Source organism: Geotrypetes seraphini, chromosome 3, assembly GCF_902459505.1.
Source record: "Geotrypetes seraphini chromosome 3, aGeoSer1.1, whole genome shotgun sequence".
NCBI lineage: Eukaryota > Metazoa > Chordata > Amphibia > Gymnophiona > Dermophiidae > Geotrypetes > Geotrypetes seraphini.
In genome coordinates, this window is record NC_047086.1 from 151243281 (window position 1) to 151266982 (window position 23702).

The 23702-nt window shown below is 42.1% G+C and overlaps 1 protein-coding gene across 6 annotated transcripts in view; it reads left to right on the plus strand.

Annotated features, from left to right (window-relative positions):
- Positions 1 to 21845, plus strand: part of MCM9 (minichromosome maintenance 9 homologous recombination repair factor) — a 144540-nt gene extending 122695 nt beyond the window's left edge. For 5 of the 6 annotated variants that reach the window (XM_033937220.1, XM_033937221.1, XM_033937223.1 and 2 more), the window contains 4 exons: positions 2247 to 2450; positions 7418 to 7500; positions 8409 to 8554; positions 15637 to 21845. In XM_033937220.1, coding sequence (XP_033793111.1) covers positions 2247 to 2450; positions 7418 to 7500; positions 8409 to 8554; positions 15637 to 17212 — 2009 coding nt within the window. In that variant the 3' untranslated portion in view covers positions 17213 to 21845. Of the gene's footprint in view, positions 1 to 2246; positions 2451 to 7417; positions 7501 to 8408; positions 8555 to 15636 lie in introns of those variants that run through there. The other variant, XM_033937225.1, reaches the window with a different exon arrangement.
- Positions 21846 to 23702: the final 1857 nt, after the last annotated feature.

Here is a 23702-nt window from a genome sequence, read left to right on the forward strand (position 1 = left end):
GAATTGTACATCGCCCTAAATATATGAGAGGGCGATCAAACAAATTTTAAATAAACTTGGAACTGCCCGGATCGGACATGGATCGATCACAATCGGGCAGGTTAGTGAATCTAGTCCTAATTCCTTTAGGCTTTTAGTATAATCTTTGATTTTGAGTATTTTAGATTATTGTAATAATATTTTCTTAGCAAGTTATCAAAAAACCTTTAATAGATTATGTATCATTCAAACTACATCTGTTCATTTAATTTTTAATTTGAAGAAGGCAGACCATGTGTCACCGTATTACCAAAAATTTCATTGGCTTCCATTTGAAACAAGAGTTGTATTCAAATTTGGATGTATCTGTTATAAGGTAACACATGATAGCTCCAGATTATCTTGTTGACCATGTCATGTTTGCAAACTCTAGACTTATACTATGAAATTTTACTTTGTTCTCTTTTCCATCTATAAAAGGTTGTTCACATAAAAGATATTTTCATGGATTATTGTCTTTTCAGGATGTGACATGGGATAAGGAATTTAAACTCTCCCCTCCCCCTTTTATGAAGCCGCGTTAAGGTTTTTTTTTTATCACAGGCCACTGCATTAAAAGCTCTGAGGGAGTTAAATACTTTGTTAAATGAAGAGGTAGCCCATAAGCTGAAACTGCTTTAGCAGAACTTCTTTGGCAACAAAGCAGATAGGCTGCTTGCTTTTAAACTGAAAGAGATGCTAAATTTAAAGTTTGAATTATAAAATCAGATAACTCGGGGACTATCTTCTGAAAACTGGGTGATACAAGCGATGCCTTTGCACAATTTTACCAGGAGTTTTGTATGCAGTGGTCCAAAGTTTTAGATATTGAAATTAGGCATTATCTGAATAGGGTACGATTATTGCATCTCAGAGGCAGATCAGACATCTTGTGAAAGGCGAGTCTATAATTGTGTGTTTACATGGTCCTTAAATGCATAAATGCAGCAAAAAGTGCCACATATGCACTCAAGAGTTCTAAGAGTTGTGCTGTAAGGGTGTATGTTAGAGGTCTGCACGGGAACAGGGATCGCGGGTCCCACGGGGACCCCCTTATGGCCCACGAGACTCCCATGGGGACCCCCCCTCTAGCCAATGGGACTCCCATGGGGATGGAAGGCTTTGGAAGCAGGGTTCGTCCGTATAATATAATGGACACGTCAGCCTTAGTAAAAGGGGGTTTATAAGTTAATTACCTGAACAGAAAACAAAAAAGGGTTCCACCAAAGAGATTCCACAAGGAAAACAGCAGCGCAAACACAAAAACTGGGGAATTGATGATCCTGTCAGAAGTAATTGCTGCTTTTTATGGGGATGGGCGGGGATGGAGGTAATTCCTTGCGGGGTTGGGTGGGGACGGAGAGGATCCTGGCAGGGATGGGTGGGATTTCTGTCCCCGTGCAACTCTCTAGTGTATGTAAGTGGCAAAGGAGTAAATTCTATATATGTTGCCTAAAAAAAATCAGCACTGAAAAGGTTGGCACTTAGTGCAATTCTATAAACTGCCTCAGGAGTTAGGCATAGTTTATAGAATCACACATAGCACCCATTCATGTGACTAACATTTAGGCACTTGCATTTATTCCAGTGAAAACCAGGTCTAACTAAATGCCTGCACCTAAGTTGTGTGCAGGTCAGACATATTCTGTAACCATGCACCTAACTTTTAGAAACACCCACAAGCCGCCCATGCTCCTCCCCTGGCCAAGCCCCCTTTTGAGATCCATGCACTATTTTATAGAATATGCTTAGAAAGTTGTGCAGGTAAATTCTAAGTGCCAATATTTGCTTGTTAATTGGCAATTATTGGCACAGATTGGTTTGTTAAACAAATAAGTTGCACGCACAAATTGACAATGCTCACACAACTTTAGCCACAGTATACAGAATTTGAGGGATAGTGTGCAAATATAAGGAGGCATATACAGTACATGGGTGCAACATAACAGGGACATGGGCATATCTCCCACTTATGCATGCAACTTCTAGAATACTGTAAACCACATGCACTGCTTGCCATATTTAGGTGCGCTCATTTATGCATTCTGTAGACCTGGATTAAGTGGACACACCTACATTTAGGCATGTTGTTATAGGTGTACACTAATGTTTTATGCTTTATAGCTGAATTTTAAAACTGAATGAATAAATAAACAACAAACAAAGAGCTGTGTAGAGAGACATCATTTCTGTCTGTCTCGTATATCTTCTTATAACTCGCTCTGCAGGGTGTCCAAGCAAATCTGAGAAACTGTGGAGCATGGAGAAGATGAAGACCTACTTTTGCTTTATCAAGAGCCTGCAGCCTAAAATGTCTGATGAAGCCAATGTGATTCTAGTTCGCTATTATCAGATGCAGCGCCAGAGTGACTGGAGGAATGCAGCTCGCACCACCATTCGCTTACTGGAAAGCTTGATCCGTCTGACAGAAGGTGAGAAATTATTTCCCTACTAAGAAGCCAGAATTTCTGTGTCCTTGTATCTGGAAGGAGATTTCAGACTCAATCAGATTTTTCTTTTACACCTTTCTCAATTCATTTTGGTTCCAGTGGAAGACAGACAACACCCTCAGAAACTAGCTTGGTAAGAAGTCAGAAGATCAGTATTCAAAAGCACTATGGGGGCAATTCTATAACTAGTCACCCAGAGGGCACATGGTTGTAACCTATACTATAAAGGAATTTAGATACATAGAGGGGCATTTTCAATAGGACGTCTAAGTCTGAGTTTGGATGCTTTGGGAAAGACATCCAGAAATCCAGTAGAGAAAATGTTTAATTTCAAAACTGCAAGACGTCTATCTTTTTTGTTTGAAAATATATTATCTAGACGTTTGGGCCCTTAGTGTGTTAAGGCTGCTCCTGTTCCGTTTGGACCCTCCTGCCTCTTCTACCCAAGCTTGGGCTCAAGAACGAAGTCCAGGTGCCTCTTTGGAGAAGGGGACCTTGGGAGATGCCTGAGAGAAACCCTGAGTGGAGTCTGAGTGGGAATGTTCTTGAGGCAGGGGATGGTCTCAGGGAAGGAGCAGTGACGTTGGCACCCAGCTACCTAAACAACAGACTACACCGTAACCTCTCACACAGATTAAGGAGAACTCGGAGCCTATTCATTTACCCCCCTCTCAATGGAACATGACGAAAGAAACTATACGACAGCCTTTTAGCGACACAGGCAGCAAAGATTGATACCACCATCTCCAATCTACTGATCAATTCAACAGACATTAAAGTATTCCAAAAAGAAATCAAAACACTTCCCATCATCATAACCTCACAATAGCACTAGAAAATACTCTCATGACCACCACCACCACCACCATAGCAATACTTCAGAATCCTGACTGTATTATTTCTATTCATCACAACAACTTATCACTATCTACTATTTGCTTTCAATTTCTCCTGGAAATGTCCAGACTAACAATTGTAACTTGACACTTTCTTGATTCTATGTACTGCAACGCTACTGGAAATGTCCAGTCTTCTAATTTGTAATCCGCTTAGAACCGCAAGGCACAAGCGGAATAGAAATCACTAATGTAATGTAATGTAATGGGAGAAGGGGCACAGCAAGCTCTGCAGACACTGAAATAAGCTGACTGAGAAAAACGGCAGGGAGAGCTTTCACTGTGGAGATTGAAATGTGAGTTTTCAAAATGGCTGCAGGTACTAAGCTACAAGAAAGTGTAGGAACCCAATGGCACCACCATCACCAACGCCTAATCCTAAACTGTGCTTAACTGGAACTTTTTCTCAATTTATTTTAATTTTTTTTTTTTTTTGCTTAAATTTACTTTATTTTTAAAGTAATTTTTGTTTTTAGGATATGTATATATCTTGTATCTTTCTCTATCTCTTCCTTTCCTATCTGAATATGTTCAATGGAGTTCCTTTCTGTTTTTAATTGTTACATTGTAAACCGCTTAGGTCAGTAAAATGCGGGAGTGGTATATCAAATTTTTAATAAACATAAAAATAATAACCCAAATCGTAGCAGATGCTATGGTACACCTTGGGGGTCAGCGCCCAAGATAAAGATCTGGATGTGATTGTAGTCAATATGCTGAAACATTCCACCCAATGTGTGTCGGTGGCCAAAAAAGCAAACAAGATGCTAGGAATTATTAGAAAATGGATGGTAAACAAGTCTAAGAATGTTATGTCTCTGTATTGCTCCATGGTGCAACCTCATCTTGTGTTCAATTCTAGTTGCCATATCTCAAAAAAAAAAAATTAGAATTAGAAAAGTTATCCAGCAAACCTAAAACTACTGGGTTGATATTCAACAGTACTTATCCAAGTAGGAGCAACTGTTGCCTGAAAAATATCTCTCACTGGGGCCAGCCATGGATTTAGAGCAACCTTATGTGGATAATGGCACTGAAAACTACCACTGGCGACTCCAAATACTGCTGAGCTGAAGCTAGGGCACAGCCAGGAGTCACCCAATTATAGCAATATTCAGTCTATTAACCAGATAACTATCCAAATGACGTTAAGACAGCAAAAAGGCTTTCCCTAGCTTTATCCAGACATAGAAAAATGAAGATAGATAAAGAGCATATGGCTCATCCATGCCATCTTCCACTCCCTTAGAAATCCTATGTACTTATCCCAAGTTTTCTTAAATTCAGATGCAACTCTTTTCCACCTAAAGGCTGTTCATGAATTCACCACCGTTCCATAAAGCAATATTTCCTCAGGTTACTTCTGTCCCCTGTCACCTTCATCCTATACCCCTCATACCAGATCTTCCTTTCAATTGAAAGAGACTTCCCTCCTGTGTATTTATGCTACATAGGAATTTAAACATCTCTATCATATCTCCCTTCTCCTGCCTTTCCTCCAAAGTATACACTTTTTGACAAAGATCATTAACTATTTTAGTAGCTGCTCTCTGTACCGACCCCATCCTGTTTATATCTTTTTGAAGGTGCAGTGTCCCAAATTATACACAATATTCTAAATGAGATCTCACCAGAGTCTTATATAGAGGCATCATCACCTCCTTTTTCTTTTTTCCAATAATTTTTATTACAAGAGAAATGCATACTATGACATACAACCATAATAGCATCTACCATATAAACAAGGCGGTACAGCAAAGCCTAAGGGGCTCATAATAAAAAATTTAAAAAAAATCTAAAAAGTGGCCTAAATCAGTACTTGGACGATCAAAAAGCCTGATCGTTCAAGTACCGATAATCAAAGCTGGTTTTAGACGTATCTAAAACCAGCTTAGGCCTTTCTCCTGCCTCTAAATGCCTAGAGGAAAAGAGGTGTTTTTAGAGGAGGAGAAAGGGCGGGAGGTAGGCCAACCTAGACTTAGTCGTACAGCAGGTATAACCAAAAGTTTTAACAGGTTGCCTAGTCGGCACTTATACGTTTTGACTTAACAGGTATAAGTGCTGAAAAGGGGCCGCTGAGCTGATCTCAGCTGCTGCGATCAGCTCAGCGACCCCGGCAACCTGCCCATGCCCCATGTGCCTAAGGCCCCACCCACAGGAGGGGCCTAAGGCAACTGGGCCAATTCCGGCCAATTCCTATGGGCGGGGCCTTAGGCGCCTGGTCCAATCAGGCCATAAGGCCCGCCATTCGGTGGATGGTGGGGCGGATGGGCTTGGGACCCATCCATCCATCCAACTGATTTTAGGTAAGGGGGGTGTCAGGGGTTGGGGGGTGTCGCTGGGTCACCAGTTGGGGGGGCCGATCAGGGGTTCGGGGGGGCTAATCAGGGGCGGTCGTAGGGGGTGTGTGTTGTGGGCAGGAGGGCCTGGACTCCCTCCTGCCAGATTGGATCGGGGGTGGGGGTGGGTTGCTGGGGGGCAGGACGGGTTGGGCTCCCTCCTGCCCATATCGGTTAGATGGGGGGGGCTGGAACCGCGGTACGAGAGATGCAGATCGCAGCAGGGGAGATGAGCCATCTCTCCTGCCGCGATCATTATGGGGGGGGGTGGATTCTGTAACTGGTGTTGTCAGAATTTGAAATAGTTTCCTTAAATGTGGCTTGTCCTTCCCAATCAAATCTGAAAAATATTTGTGTTTGTGTTCTTTACTTTGACAATTGTAGTGTGAAAATTATTTCCTCCATTTATCTCTAAGCAATAGATCCCCTGACTTCGTCAAAGCCTGTTGTAACGTTTGACATTTTGTTTTCAAACTCCTCAGTTCTGCAGAAAACCATGGCCTTTTTTCATTTCTAGTTACTTTACTCTCAACTAGAGGGACCATGGAGTCTAGTGTGATTTCCATGGATTTCATCCATTCTATACGATTTAGGTCAGGATTAGAATTAATTGTCTGTAGAGAAGATCCCATCCTTTTCCAAAACATATATATATATATATATATATATATATATATATATATATATATATATATAAGATGATCTGCAATTTAGAGGAAATCTGCATAAATAATGGTCTGATCAAACTAAAGGTGACCATTTACTAAAAGACTGCAGACTTGGTTCATTTACTGTAACCATATCCAACGAATGGCCCTTTTCATGAGTATGGCTTGGTATCATATATAAAAAGGAAAAGTTGTCGAGGAACTGTGTAAGATCATTAATATTCTCATCTAAAATAGTTTCTAGAGGCAGATTAAAAAGTCACCTAATAACATCAGAGAGGAATAAGATAGTGCAGCATTATACGCAAATGTAAATTTTAATTGTTGCCAACCAGGGCCAATAATTGATTATTAGTTCCCAATCTTTGCCAGTTAGATTGCATGTGCAATTATGGAATATGCTCAGGTGTCATATATAGAATCTGGGGATATAGACATAGATGTTTCTGGGGCAGAGAATGGATAGAGCCAGGGACGCTTAGAAGTGTGTCTTGTAAAATATTTGCACCTACGCCTTTCTGGCACATACACATACACATACACAATCACACATGCCTCAGAGCAGGGGTGAATGTGTGTGCCTATTTTCTCTGGGGTAATTTTATAAAGGCACATTTTTGTCTTTTTAAGATAAGTGCATTCGCCACCCCTATCTGCTTTAACAGCTTAGGTGTCTTGTTATGAAATTGCCCTCCACAGCATCTAAGGGAAGAAGTTAGGAGATGTTGTCACAAAATGTGAATGAAAAAATCCTGGATATAGTGATGTTTGTTGAACTGCCTCCTGAGTAATGTAAACAATCATTTTTGCTGGTGCTGCCACTAATATCCTCCAAGCCAAGCACCATGAAGCTGACCATTTTTTGGTGGGGAGGGGAGTGGCAAAATATTGGAGTTTATTTTATACTTTCTTTAGTTGTTCAAATATGTCAGTATATTTCTAGGTTGATATCCTTTGAAAATGTATGTAAAGGAAATGTGCTTCCCTTGTTTTATACAGTATTGATGTTGTTTTGAAAGTGCTTTTTCTTTCTGTTGCTTTGCTAGCTCATGCCCGCTTGATGTTTCGGGATAATGTCACAGTGGAAGACGCTATAACTGTGGTCTCAGTGATGGAGTCCTCCATGCAGGTTGGTATAACTAAAGGACATTAGTTCAAGTGTATTTAAGGAAGGTCTGATGTGAAATATCTCCTTCATGCCCACTTGAGTGCTGAAGAATTAACAAGTCAATAGTTGAAGTAACTGTCATCAAACAATATATACTGCAAATCAATAATAAAATTACCCTCCTATAAGCTTTGGGGGTTTATATGAAATGTAAAATTCTTCAGGCAGTTTTATAAATGAAGGCTCATAGAATCAGGATCCCAGCCTTTATCCAAACTAAGCTGGAGGCCCATAGGAGCGAGAGAAAGCAGATCCAAAAAGTATATATTTTCATATTACTTCAATGGCTATATAAAAAGACCATAATGAATTGATAGAGACCACTATGCTCTAATATGAACATGATATAAATGTTCCCTTGGTCAGTGAATTAATAGAAAATGAAGGCAGATAAAGACTATATACCACTACTACTATTTATCATTTCTATAGCGCTGAAAGGTGTACGCAGCGCTATACATTTAACATTCAATAGATAGTCTCTGCTCCGAAGAGCTTACAATCTAATTTGGACATCTCATGCCTATCTAGTCTGCCAAACCATGCCATTTACCACTTATGAGGTATTCAGGAAACGCCTCAAAACTCACCTATTCCTGAAATACCTAGACAGCTGACCCACTTCCCTCCTTCCCCTCTCTTGCCCTTTCTCCCCATTGTTCCCACATCCCTTAAGTTAACTCAACTTGTACCCCACTAATCTTCTGTAAACCGCATAGAACTTAACGGTATTGCGGTATATAAACTGTTGTTATTATTATTATTATTTACTATCCCCTCTGTTTCTGTGCATAAAGGATCAATGCGGATAAAACCCTCTCCCTTTTCCAGCAGATCAATATGACTAAACTCTTTCTCATGTGCCACAGGGAGGTGCCCTTCTTGGAGGGGTTAATGCATTACACACCTCATTCCCCGAGAATCCAACAGAGCAGTACCGGGTGCAGTGTGAATTGCTGTTGGAGAGACTGGGACTGCAGGATATGTTAAGAAAAGAGCTGAACAGACTTGACAGGTGAGCACATTTTAAAGAAACACAGAAAAGCATTGCACTGGGAAGTCAGTCCATCCCACAATACATCAGAGCAGTGGTTCCCAAACCTGGTCCTGGAAACACCCCCTTTAGTCAGGTTTTCAGAATATCTACAATGAATATTCATGAGAGAGAGCTACATGCAATAGAGGCAGTGCATGCATTCATTGTGGATAATCCTAAAAACCTGATTAGGAACTAATGCATTAGAGTACAGCTTGCTCTTTGGCTCCAAAAATATTTATTTTATTATTGCAATGCATGAAAATTGACAGAAATCAGATTTCTCTGATTTATTTTTTTTTTTTAAATACATTCAAGTAATAAACAAATCATTCCATTTCCTCCCACCAGACCAGTTCAAAGCCACAGGGTAATAAAACAGCCAACAGAAGGAGACACAGAATAACAACTTGTGAGCTCTGCCTGTAAAAGGCACCTTGCAGCAGTTGCTCAACAGTATTCATTTTTCAGCAGGTGGTGATGGATGTTCCCTGCAGCTGGCTCTGAACTGAGCTGGTGAGGCTGCTCCTGGGCATAGTAGAAGAGCTGATTCCCTGGTTCAGAACATAAGAATTACCATATTGGGTCAGACCAGAGATCTATCTGGTCCAGTTTCCTGCTTCTATCAGTAGCCAATCCAGGTCACAAGTGCCTGGCAGAATCCCAAAAGTAGCAAGATTCCATATTATCAATTCCAAGGATAAGTAGTGACTTTCTAATCTAATCTTATCCTCCATTTGTGAGTCGCACATACCTATACAGGCTCAAGGCGACAGATCAAAGAGGAAGGGGAAAGTACTAAGGGAAGGGGGCATGGAGAAGCAAGAGGAGGGACCTAGAAGAAGGGGGTGCTTTACAGAAATTAAGACAGTTAATTGGCAAAGAGGTGAGTCTTCAGATTTTTTCAGAATGTCTTTCCTTATGTTTACCTTACTATCCATTTATGGACATTTCCTCCAGAAACTTGTCCCAAAATTTTTTTATACTGTGGCCGGGCGCTGGCCCATGGCATATAACCAACGGTGTCGATCTGGTCACTGATTTTTAACTGAGCGGTATGATCAATGTGGAGTTGGTAGAACTGGCTGTCTGAAAGATGCAGGAATACCAGGATGGATAAACAAAACTGGATTTTATTCACTTTCTCTCTTTGCACTCTCCAAAATTGTTCAGAAAAAAATAAATAAAAATTAATGGTCACAAAATCAAAACACCAGAACTTCTCCTCTGGTAGGTAATGCTACTTTGCTCAGTACAGTTCACATCAATTCTTCACTTAAACACCAAACATTCTTTTCCACAAACTCAGTTCACTGCCCTGTCCCCCAGCAGGCCCTGGCCGGATCTAAGCTGCTTGCTTTAGATCTGCCTTTGACTTTTCTAGCCCACTGGCTCAGTTCCTCGGCTCTCGGGCCTTGCTGGCTCTCACAAACCTTCAACCATGTGACTAAAGCACCCCACTGATTTAAGCACTATATTAAACCAGTGCATGGGATCCTTCTCCCTTTAGATCTGCTTGTAGATCCCACCCAAAATATAACATTATCCCAGGACAAGCAGGCAGGTATTTTCACTAATGGGTGACATGATCCTTGTAGATCCCACCCAAAATATAACATTTTATCCCATCTGATCTTTATAGCAATGAGTGACTTCACACAGTTTTATCTTTTGCCACCGGAAATAAACTTTTCTCAAACAATTCAAACATAGTCTTTCTTCCATCAGAAACACTGACTTGCCTCTGACTGCATAATTGGATAATTACTTCACACAGTACTAATAGTCTTTACCAGTATGAGCTTTATCTAGGCAAACTAGAAAACAGTTTCCTTAAAAGCTTCATAATTCTTGGCTTCATCTAGCACAGGTTTTCTCACAGAACATTAGCTTCACTTTCCAGTGCAGAGCAGTGCTTTCATTCAGGCAGTGTCCATTTCAACAATCTCAACATTGCCATCACTGCCTACAGACCATCCCAAGCCCTCTTCCAATTCCATAGACTCAGCAGACTCATAACCCCCAGACCATTCCTTCCCAATGCATCTCCTTATTCAATGGGCATACCTGTGGCTCTGGTTCATTTGGGTTCTGCTGCCTTTCTGGAGCTGCGTTTCCAGTGCTGCTTCCTCTGGGTTTGGCAACCGACTGTCTTTGCTGCTCTCCCTTAGTGGTGTAGGAACCTCCCTTTTCTCTCCCAGCAGTAATGTGATCACCCCCAGCACCAAGTGTATCTCTCTCCCCGACTGGCTTTTATTTCTCCAGGCTTTGACCTGGTCTAAACCAGATCTCTGCCTAGCAATAGGTAGCTCCACCTTACTTTTGGGACTTAACCCTTTCTGCACTAATCTCACTGGGGTTTTTAACTCAGTTGTGATAGGCTTAGCTTTAGACCTGGAAAATGATGAACAAGTAACAGGTTGCTTAACCCCAGACTGTGCACCAACTTTGGGCATTAGGTTCTTCTTTTGCATAGGCTTAAGTACTGCCTGCTGATGGTACTGTGTAGGGACGGGTGCTAATCTCTCTATGTTACTCATTTTACTGACTTCTCCCCACTCACAAGGTCTTCCCTACCACAAATACCCAGATTCACTAAGGCCCTGATTCTATATAGGTTGCCTAAGAAATTGGCTGACTAGTGCAGCTAAGCTTAACTCTATAAAAAGCGCACTGTAGAGAATCATGTTTAGTGCTGCCTAAGCAGCATTAGGCATCACCAGGCATCCTAACTTTTAGGCATACCCTATTTATTCCAGGGTTTTCTTGGCCTAAATGCATGGGCATAAGTTAGGCACACAACAGCGTCTAAGTCAAAAACAGGTGCCTAACTTCAAACCATGCCTATGTTCTGCTCCTTAACTGTACCCACTTTTAGGTAGGTGCTTTGGAATAAGTGCCTAACTTTCAATTAAGTCCCTCCTGTCCTGGCTGACTGTGCCTTCTTTTACCTCTCTCCTGCCTCCTCTGCGTACCACCCTGGTGGTCCAGAGGTGAACCAGAGCAAGAGTGGCCTTCCTGCTCTTTTGCCCCATGGAGAGCCGCTAGTGATTGGTTACCGCGAGTTCTCGCAATAACTCACCAACATGAATTCATTGTTTTGCTGAAACAGCTGAGTCATGAGGGTCTCCTTTAATGAAAATCTTTATTGAAATCATGTCAAAGCTTCAAGCCTCTTGGCCTTCTTCTAAAAGATACACTCCTCCATCTAGAGTTCTAGACATTTATACTACTGCAACATGAAACGTCATTATAGTAAACCATTTTCTTTTTTATTCTTTATTTATTTTTAATACTACAGTTGTGCACAATAATTAATACATTTACATAGAATAATAATAATAATAATAACAATAATTAAGATTAAAGCACAATAACTTACAGGATTTGATGACAGAAAATTATTTCCCCCCCACTCCTCCCTCAGTTAATCAAAGAATAAATAAATATCTATAAACAACCTAACATATCCCCAAATCATTTGTTGTTAAGATACAAAAGTTTCAACCTCATTCTCAGTCCAAACAGCAATCATCCTTTTGACTCTTTTATAGAGAGTATTACCAATATTCCCCCTCATTCTACTTCCAGCTCTTCCTATTAGAGGCAGATTGTCAACAATATTGGACTGTTATCACAATGGATCAGTGGGTTCTTTGAGTTGTTACTTAGGGCTATGCCCTAAGTCTGATAATAAAACCTCCAAACCACCCACCAAAAGAGTTTCTTCAGCTCCCTCCAAAAGACCCTTCTTCACCAGGAACTCTCAGTCCTTCCCCAGCTAAACACAATAAAACCTGTTCCTCTGCAAGAGAGGGGTCAGGGGTTCTACTCTAAGTATTTCCTGATACCAAAAAAAGACAGAGGCTTAAACAAATTTTTTCCTGAAGGAGAAGTTTCACATGGTCTCCCTGGGAACTCTTCTACCTTTGCTAGAAAAAAGAGATTGACTTTGATCTCTAGATCTCAACGAAGCCTATACACATACATATCCATCCTACCTACTCACAGGAAGTATCTCTACTTCTACATAGGTCCCTGACGCTTCTAAAACAAAGCCTTGCCCTTTGGACTAGCTTCTGCTCCTCATGTCTTCACAAAATGCCTAGTAGTAGTTGTGTCGACACTTCACTCATGGGGTTTTAATGTATTTACCTACTTAGACAACTGGTTTATCAAAGCTTCATCATCTCAAGCAGCTCAGCATGCCATAACCTCAACAGTTTGTCTCCTCGAGCTTCTAGGGTTTGCCATCAACTACCAAAAGTCACATCTACAACCATCTCAAACCTTGGAGTTCATAGGAGCACTCTTGAACAGCATTCAAGTTCAGGCTTTTCTATCCAAGCAGAGGGTCAACAGTCTCATTCACTTGTGTCAAACAGTCTCTACCCTCAAGCACACTTCTGCATGCCAGATATTAAGCCTGCTCGGTCACATGGCATTGATGGTTCATGTGACCCCATTTGCATGCCTTCACTTCAGAATTCCACAGTGTCCCAAGCTACAGGATCCCTCTCTGCTCCAGTTCAAGTCACCTCAGATCAACAGCACTCAATGCAGTGGTAGAATGTACCATAGAATCTTGCCCTGTGTCTAACCTTTCAAGTCCCCGCCTCACTAGAAACTTTTAACCACAGATGCTTCGATGCTGGGCTGGGAAGCGCATCTAGCCTTATCTCCATGATCAGGGAGTGTAGTCTCACCATGAACAGACCCTATATATCAATCTTCTAGAGCTGAGAAAAATAGGGAATTCTCTCAAAACATTCCAGGACTGCCTCTTTCAAAAAGTAGTATGCATCTGTATGGACAACCAGGTCGCTGTGTTCTCTTTGAACAAACAAGGAGGCATGGGATCTTATCCCCTTTGTCTGTAGGCAATCAAGATTTGGAATTGGGCCACCACTCATGGGATACTTCTCAAGGTTGTTTATTTGGCGAGGAAGCAGAATATGTTGACAAACAAGTTGAGCAGACTTCTTCAGCTTCATGAATGATTGCTCAGCACAACACTCTTGCATGTGATTTTCTCTTGATGGGGAATGCTGGACATAGATTCTTCGTTTCCTCTCAGAACAGCAAACTTACACAATTCTTTTCAAGACTCTTTATCCCCAATCACATTGCACTGGATGTTTTTCTACTTCACTAGGGGGAAAAGTTCCTCTATGCATTTTCTCCAATCTCTCTTATAGGGAAAACTCTATTCAAATGTTTACCAAGATTGGGGTACCATGAACCTCATAGCACTCTTTGGCCATGCCAAGTTTGGTTTCCACTCCTCCTAGAGCTCTCGATCAGGAAACCATGGAAACTGCAACCATTTCCAACATTTCTAACTCAAAACAAAGGGTCCCTATTTCATCCCAACCCCCACTCATTAGCACTAAGTCTTGTTTCTTGCACCAAACAGGTAAACGCTTTCTGCCTCTCAGCTGCAGTATCTGCTGTAATTGAAGTGTCTAGGAAACCTTCCCTCAGCACTATTATTGCTTCAACTGGTCATGCTTCTCTTCCTGGTGTGCATTAAATTTTCTGGAGTTTGTCTCATGTTCACTTCTATCCATCCTCGACTATCTTCTCTACCTCTCTAATTTGAGTCTAAAAACCAATTCAGTTAGAGTTCATCTCAGTACTATCAGTGCATTTTATTCCCACCTAGACAACAAATCGCTTTCTGTACATACCTTAGTAACCTGTTTCATGAAAGGCCTATTCCACACAAAACCACATATCAAAACTCCTCCTGTCGCTTGGGATCTTAATTCTCTCTGGTCTTATGAAATCTCCCTTTGAGCCACTTACATACTGCTTTCTCAAATTACTCACTTGGAAAGTCATTTTCCTCATAGCCCTCACATCTGCACGCCAGGTGAGTGAACTTCAAGCCCTTGTATTGGATCCTCCATCTACAAGGTTCTATCGTGACAGGGTAGTCCTTTGAACACATCCAAAATTCCTCTCTAAAGTAGTTTCAGAATCCCACTTCAACCAATCCAACATTTTGCCTGTTTTCTTTCCAAAGCCATATTATCATCCTGGAGAAGCAGTCCTTCACACTTTAGTCTACAAATGTGCTCTGGCATTCTACCAGGATCACACTAAGCCACATAGAGGATCCTCCCAGCTCTTTGCCACCTTTGATCCTAATAGGCTAGGAGTTGCTGTACCCAAAAGAACCATCTCCACTTGGCTAGCACACTGTATCTTCTTTGAGTATACTCTGGCTAGGTTGATACTACAAGGCTGTGTGATAGCTCACAATGTACAGGCTATAGCTGCCTTGGTGGCTCATTTTCACTCTGCATCTATTGAAGAAATCTGCAAAGCAGTTACTTAGTCCTCAATCCATACATTTGCTTCACTCTACTATTTAGAACACAACTGCAGATGAGACAGTTGGTTTGGGCAAGCAGTACTGCAAAATCTATTCTCTAATTAAAGCAAACATTCCCTCCAACCCTATAGGGTTTCACCAGTCTCCTGTATATTCAATATTTAACCTCTTCCAGAGATATGATCCAGGAAGATTGGGAGTCCCACATGTGAGAATATTATGCCTGCTTGTCCTTGAAGAAAGCAAAGATACATGTGTTTTCCAAGGACAGCAGGCATATATTCTCATAACCTGCCCACCTCCCTCCCCTACTTGGCTTCTTAGCTTTGTTACTGAACTGATGGTCCCATGAGCTGACATTTGGGGGGAAGGCATCAGCACATGCATGGTATAGGTTCTGCCTAAAAATTAAAAAAGACAATGCATTTGCCAGTGTCTGTACTGGGTTCTGTGGATGACAGAGAACACCCGCTACAGGTAAGTATCTTTGCTATTTACTCCTTTCCCTTTTGTCTTGGTATGTCTTAGTCCTGATTACTGATGTCTTCTATCATCCAGTTTTGGTAACTTGTGGTTTTTGTCTACTTGTGTTATTGTCTGCTTTGGTTTGGGTTATGTAAACCATCATGATACTCTGTAAATGGTGGTATGCCAAATATTTGAATGAATTAATAAATAAGTAAATAGATAAATAAAACTTTTTTTTTTTTCTGTGCCACAGATTACAGAATAAAATGCCTCTCCAGTCCCATTCTGAGGAGTCCAGCACCAAGAATATCCCTAATTCTTTAAGTGTTGATTCAGTTCTGAACACAGACCATATGTCACATCCAGCAACAACAAGCAGACAAGATGGTGCCTATGAAAACAATGCTTCTGTGAGTATGAAAGATGCAGAGGTGTGTCTAGAACTGCTATCAAACCAAGAACCTGACAGCAAGAGTGTAACAGGATCTCTCGTGAATGAGAATGGGAGCAACCATGAGGAGAACCTCAGCTGGTTTGATGCCCTAGAAAGTGAAGAAACTGTTCAAATATCTCCAGACACCAGGCTTTCAGAAGCAGAAGGCTCAGCTGTGAAAACACTGAAGGATTCCTGCCCAGGTTCTGAGAAACCCCAGCGTAACGAAACCCCAGGCCTAAGCCAGACCAAGAAAAGGTCTGTGGTGCAGCATGCTTCTGCACCGGGCTGCAGTTCTGCATATGGGAAAGAGATGGCTCCCCTGTGCATTAACAAAAAGACACAAGACCATGCAAGTTGTGCTTTAGGAGCCAATGTGACGGGAACAAAGTGCACCAATATGCCAGATTCTGTGGTTACTGAACATGTCTCAAAGAATTGGCAGAAAATGCACAAAAATGTTCTTCAAGAATGGTCCAAAAGTGCAAATGACCCTAAGAGAATGGATGTGACTTCTTCCACATCTGTGCCAGTTCATCTAGTAGGTGACATTTTGGATACATCACAGTGTCCCAATATTATGAAAGCTATTGGTAGTTTATCTCACTCTGAGCCTCCTACATGCAACAGGCGTCCACCTTACTTGAAAAAAAGAAGTCAGATTATGATGGAGCAAGAAGAAGAGTGTGAAACTGTTGAAAATTCAAATACCCCACTTTCTAAGCTGACCAAATTTTCATTTAAACAAAGGACACAGCTTGTGCACACTCCTAAGAAAAATAGCACAGCATCGCCTCCGCCACAGTCTAAGAACACTAAGACAGATGAGCTGCCTGGAAATGGCACTGAAGAGGATAGACAGAGGCAAGGCTGCCACCCTGCCGTGAGGCTACAAAAAACAATAGCAGAGAGGTTTGATAATGGTTCAGGAGAGAACAAACAAAATTGTGGCTACACAGCAGAGCTACAAGAAAGGGAAGTCACACCAAGGCAGGCAGTTATATCAAGGTGTTCAAAGGCAGAAGGTAAAACAGATTTAAAAGGCAATACCACTCTCCAGCCTACAGACAAATTACAGGTATCAAATGACCCTGAAAGAGGGAAGGTATCTGCCAGCACACTAGCTAAACTAGCCAAGTTTTCTTTTTCACCTCCTGAATCCAGGTCTGAAAAGCCCCATCCAGGCCATGTCCCATGTAGCACTAAGGAAAGCCAGGGACTGCCTTTGGGCAACCCATACATCAAAACAGGTAGTGCAAGGAAGTGCTTTCAGCTAGCGCCAACTAGTGAGAAACCTGTGATTTCAAGCAAGTCTCTCTTTACCAGTAAAGATTTTGATGACGCCATGTTAGATTTTGACTGGGGAGAAGAGGTTAACAAGAAACCAAGGATCTAGTACAGTCTTCACCATCTCTTCTCCTCTGTATAAGCACTGCAACACCATTTTTGTCAGTGAGGCTTCTTTCACCTTCTACCTCAGCAACAGATTCCGTCAAACTCTGACAGCCCCTTAGACGATCATCAATATATATTATGTATTTTTGTATATGTAAGAATCAGGCCTTGCTGACTGGTCAGAATTGGTGGACTGTAGGCCTCATCAAGGTAAAATTCATCTAATAAGATTCCACCTACACATCAGGTTGAGATGGGCTGAAAAATCTTGATTGCAAGCCTCCAATGTTCTCTCTGGGTATGTGCTCGGAAATAGGGATTATCAGATCACACTTACTGGTGGCAATAACACAGATTCAAGAAACGGGTGTACTGATGAATCATAGATTGTATTAGGGGGGTCTTAGTCATGTTTACTGCAATTTATTTGGTTCTTTGTATAAGTAAAAGCAATCTGATAAACTACAAGCATGAATTTTCAGTTCATCTACAGCAGATACGATCTTAGAATTCCCAAGCTTTGAAAGAAAGCAGTGCAGAGATTAGGAAGAATATAAAAACAATATAATCACGCCCTACTTGCTGCTGAAATTTCTTTTTCTATCCTCTGATTTTTGGACAAAACAAATATACTGATACACTGAAGAACAGAATACCATTGCATTGCACATTCCCTAGTGGCTCTTCCCTTTCACAGATAGAGATCACCAGAAGACCTTTCTATATTTAAGCTATTTTCTCATCCGTTGCAATGGAAGAACCTTTGCTAAAGGATAAAGGAGACTATCGGTGTCGTATTTGCAGCAAACATAGCCTGAGACATATTTGGAAGCGATGTGTGAATTTATTCTGCTGTGAGAGAAGTATTCTTTCACAAACAGCGTCATTCTGCTTTGGTATGCACATGTGGCTATCTAGATCTGATCAGAGAGGTTAGCGTTTTCTCATTGTAAAATTAGCTGTAGTGTGAAATATCAGGAACATGATGATCCAGACTTATAGTGATAATTCATAAGCTAGAGTTAGATAAAACTCATAATTTTAATTTACCGTATTTTTCACACCATAAGACACACCCTAGATTTAGAAGAGGAAAACAAGAAAAAAACATTCTGAACCAAATTCTCCCTGCCAGGCTCTGCACCCAACCTCACACTCCTTGCCAAGTTCTACACCCTGTCCCCCTCCCTGCCAGGCTTTGTACCCTGTCCCCCCCTCTAGTTGTCTAGTGGCTGGCAGGCAGATAAGGGCAGGCAGGCAGGCCTCCCCCTCCCAAGCCTCCTCCCCCCAGGTAGGGACAGGGGAAAGGGAAGGCAGGCCCTGGCCTCTCCCTCTTCCCTCCCTATTTTTAGTCCCCCCCCCATCACCTTATTTTAATACTTGAGAAGAGGCAGCCGCGGCAGCTGACCAGGTAGGCAGCCTTGTGCACCGCTAGAGAGGCAACCATATCCAGCGAGGGAAGGCGGCAGAATTAAAATAAGGTAACCGGGGGAGGGGGGAGGGGCGGTATTCGCTCCATAAGACACACCCTTATTTTCACCCACTTTTTTGGGGGGAAAAAAGCGCTTCTTATGGAGCGAAAAATATGGTATTCTTTTTCTCAGACTTGAAAGACAGTAGATGTTTCCACTATCGTGCAGGTAATACTAGCTAGTGTCTCTCAACCATAAAGGGATGCAAATAAAATAAGAACAAGTATTATATTTTGCATTCTGTACTTTCACTTCTGTAAATCTGATATTCGCTTTTAAGAATTATTTTGCTATATTTTTCTCAGAATAATTGGGCTGAGTGGAGTTTACTACAACTAATGTTGATTTGTCAAACATGAACTATATTAATGTATATGTAGGTGGTTAATTCATTTCTAGAACACAAACATCAGCTGCAGAGGTAGGCAATTCCGGTTCTCAAGAGTCACAGGCAGGTTTTCAGGATATCCACAATGAATATGTATGAGATGGATTTGCATGCACTGCCTCCTTGAGATGCAAATCTATCTCATGCATATTTACTGTGGATAGGAACCTCACCTGCCAAAATCTGTGTCCCCTTTCCTCCCTGAGTCCACCATTGCCCCTCTGTGTCCCTGTCCATACGAAAGTTCCCTTCATGCTCAGCATCTATTCTCCATGTCCTTGTTCCTTCCTATTTGCAACTTCTCCATTCTCTCTTGCACCTCCCTCCACTGACTCCCCTCCCCTGTGGCCCAGCACCTCTTTCTCCCTTCCTTCATTAGTCCAGCATCTCTCTCCTAGTACAGTCTCATTTAGAGTGCTGCACAGGATCAAGGTTAGTGGGAATCCCCTCCAGGTCTGCAGGAATTCCATGGGGATGGATGTAGTTCCTGTGGGATTCCTGCAAAATTATACGAGGCCATACTAGGACTCTTTGTATCACAACTAGCAGTGGCTCTTCCCTGATCAGCACACCTGCACATCTATGGGCCAGCAGAATCAGGTCACCTGATCGACAAGCACTTGCATGTGGTGACTAGCAATTGGTGATCTCCCAGTCCTGACCCCTGATGCAGTGGCATCTTTTTTCTCTTCCATGACATGCACAGAAGTAAAGAGGACTTGGAGCTGCAAGGAGGAATGGAGTGCTTGGAAGGCTCTAAATTGTCTCCATCCACAAAATGGCAGTTCAAGAATCAACATGGTAAAATAGTGATATTCTGAGATCAGCAATTGGGGCAAGAGGCAGCCTAAAGAGCAGCATTTGGTCTTCCTTTTACTTGAGAATGACCTCTATTGATGAGCACTAAAATGTACTCTTTTATTGGAAAGATATGATTTTGGATGGACACAAGACTTGGAGATGCAGTTGTGAAAAGAAATACAAAGCCCAAGAATCAGAAGAAATGAGTAACCACTGAAGGAATTTCTAAGTAGGTACCATAGTTTCAATGCATTGCAGACTGTAGAGAATGCGGGAGTGAGGATGGAGTAGAGTTACCAGATTTCTTCATTATAAAAAAGGACGAGTGGCTCCCATCCCCTATCGGCTAACAGTCATACCCCATTCCACCCTTAGCCCTGCCCCACACAAAACTCTTCTCTTCTTCCCCAAGTTCGGGCCACGTTAGAGGGCACAGACATGCTCTCCCCAATCCCCTCCTCTTCTGTAGTCAAAGTAGACTGCAGAAGAGGAGGGGGGGCTAGAGTGAGCCTTTGTAATGCAGACTCTGAATTACAAAGACTTACCGCAGCACAGCCATGCTTTCCTCCTGATTCCCCTCCTTTTCTGCAGTCTAGATGTGTCTTGGGGGATGAGCGATCACAGCAAGACCACATACTGTAGATGGACTTCTGTTTCTGCACGGACTTAAGGAATCGACTGATTGGTTATTGTCCTGTTCCTTGGTTCAACCTCTTGGTTTGAGGTTGAGGAATTGGGGGGGGGGGGAGGTTGTTATTGGTTTAATGCCTGTTTTGGCTGATGTTTGAGTTTGTATTTTCATTAAAACTCAATAAAACTTTTTTTAAAAAAAGTTCTGAAGGTTATGGGGACAGACAGGGATGGAAGAGATTACTTGCAGGGATAGAGGACATTCCAGTGGGGGTGGGGTGAATTTTCTGTTCCCATATCTCTGCTTCCTCCAGTCCAGAATCTTTCCTCTCTCTTCCCCCCTCCCCTTTGCTCTGGGTCTTTCCTCTCTCCTCTCTGCTCCCCCGCCCCCCCCAAGGCTCAGCATCTTTTCATCATCCCCACCTTTCTAATGCAACTTTTGTGAGTGGAACATGGCAAAGGAAAGGCCCTGGTGGGGGTGGCCAGAAGCAGCCTATTTTAAGCACTACCTCTTCCAGCAAACTACTGTGTGTTTTGAGAACCATAGAGGAAGGCAGGGTTGCCAGATGGCAAAAACTTTTCCAGCCAAACTCATGGCAAAAAGTAGCCCAACTTGTGCTTGGAGTGACCCATAAATAGCCCAAACAATTGCTGCTGGAAACCCATCTTATTTATCAAACAAATACTTCATACAACTACAAATGTTTATTTATACATTGCACATATCCCAAACAGTCCATAATGGTGTACAAAAGACCAAAACCCAAATACAAAACATTCAGGAAAAACACAATAAAAACAAGCACTTAACGTAAAAGTCCTTCCCAAAATTAAAAGCTCTTCAATCTTCTGGACATAATGGGCTGGATTCTGTATAGGATGCCCAGTCTCAGAAGCTGCATAAGCAGCTTTTGAGAATTGCACACAGGGGTCCTATATAGAATTGCGTATGTCCTTATGGACAGACACCTAAGCCCGCATAACACTACGATTCGCTAACCAGCATCCATGTCACAGGCACTGATTAGCGAATTAGGTATGATCAGAGCACATGGATGAGGATTTTGAACAAAACACCATGGATAACTGAAACATAAGACACTTGGGGGAGTAATTCTATAAGGAGCCATCTAGTTTTAGGTGGCAAGAATTTGCATAAATGCATTTAAATGAGTAGGTTTCTGGCTAGGTGGTATACTGTAAATATGCACCAAGATGCAATGACATGTAATTTGTGGATAATTATCATTCACTTGAGCAGAGTTTGAGTAGAGTCGGAAAGGATGCATACTTATGCACCTAGATTATAAAATCTTTATGTACATTTTTTTTTTTTTTTTTTGCAATCTGGGAATGTGTTTATACAACAGCTCTATGGCTGGTGTAGGTGTTTACACCTTAAATATAGGTGTGTTTTTGGACACCTACATTAGTATTCTACAAGGAAAAGTAGGCTTCAAATAAACACTTTCCTAGTAGGGCTGGATTAATCTAGTCAACTAATGCAATTAACTAGTTAAATATTTTTCATAATTAAAATTTTTTAATCATGATTAATCTTGGCTCAGAATCGCTGTTCTTGGCTGGGTCACAGGCAGTGTCTACAATGCAAGCAGTCTTCCTGTGCCACAGGAATATAGCCATTCCTCTATTTTTGGGTGGGCCTGAGGTTGGACTGGGTAGGCATTGCCCACACATTTCCTCTCCATCCATTGTCCCCCTCCCCTCTCCTCCCTCAAACAGTATAAATTAATTTCTTGGCTGGCAAGGATCTCCAAGCCCTACCAGCGAAAGAATCCTTTCTGGAACCTCCCTGAATTGTGTAAACCTCAGGCAGCACTGGCATGCTTACATTTGCCAATGCTGAGAACTCTCTCACTTGCTCGGTTCATATTATTAAAGACGCAGCTATTCGTAGGTGCCTTTTTATAGTTACTTTAGCTAAAATTGATGAATTATCTATGATCTCTACTATCCACATTATGGTATTTTCCTGAGGATTGTAAGTATATTTTTATTACATGTATATTTTATTATCTACTTGATTTTATCTTGTCTTCTTTTTAATATTGTGTATGTAAAGTGTGTAAACCATTTAGTTTTAAATGGTATATAAATTTTTAAAATAAATAAATATACATGAACTGAGCATGCGTGGAGTGAAATGAGGATGCATGGAGAGTTTTCAGCAGCAGAGGAAGCATGCTGCCAACTGCCCTGAAGTTTACACAGCTTGTGGATGATCCAGAGTAGAAAGCTGCATGGGAATGGGGACGACGGGAATCCCGTGGGACCTGCGGGGATCCCGCGGGTTCCCCCTTCGGGTCACGGGGATCCCATGGGGACGCCTCCTAGGCTCGCTGGGATAGGTGGTTTAGATCAGGGATGTCAAAGTCCCTCCTTGAGGGCCGCAATCCAGTCAGGTTTTCAGGATTTCCCCAATGAATATGCATGAGATCTATTTGCATGCACTGCTTTCACTGTATGATAATAGATCTCATGCATATTCATTTGAGGAAATCCTGAAAACCCAACTGGATTGCGGCCCTTGAGGAGGGACTTTGACACCCCTGATCTAAACCACCTATCTAGACATCAACATCCAACTTACCCATAACTGCTTATCTCAAATTCCTCACTCCACCCCACTGTTCTGCTGTATTCAACCTCCTACACCTACTGATGTCGGAGGGAGGGCTTAAGCAAAGCCCTCCCTCCCTCCAACATCAGCGCTGACATCGGGAAGACTTCCGGTCGGCTGTGTGCTGCGGCAGGGCAGGTAGGAAAAAGAAGACGAGCCTCGCGGCTCGAGCTACATTTTGCTTGCAGATGAGGGCTGGGAGGCGGAACACAAAAGGGGGGGAGGGAGTGCGTTTTTGGCACAAGGCATGAACTTGGGAGAGAGGATGGAGGAAGGGAGGGAAAGAGGTGGGGGAGGGAGTGCGTTTTGAACACTGCATGAATTTGGGAACGAGGATGGAGGAAGGGAGGGAAAGAGATGCTGAGGTGGGGGAGGGAGTGCATTTTTGGACACAAGGCATGAACTTGGGAAAGAGGATGGAAGAAGGGAGGGAAAGAGATGTTGAGGTGGGGAGAGAATGCGTTTTTGGACACAGAAGGCATGGACTTGGGAGAGAGGAAGGGAGGGAAAGAGATGCTGAGGTGGGGGAGGGAATGCGTTTTTGGACACAGAAAGCATG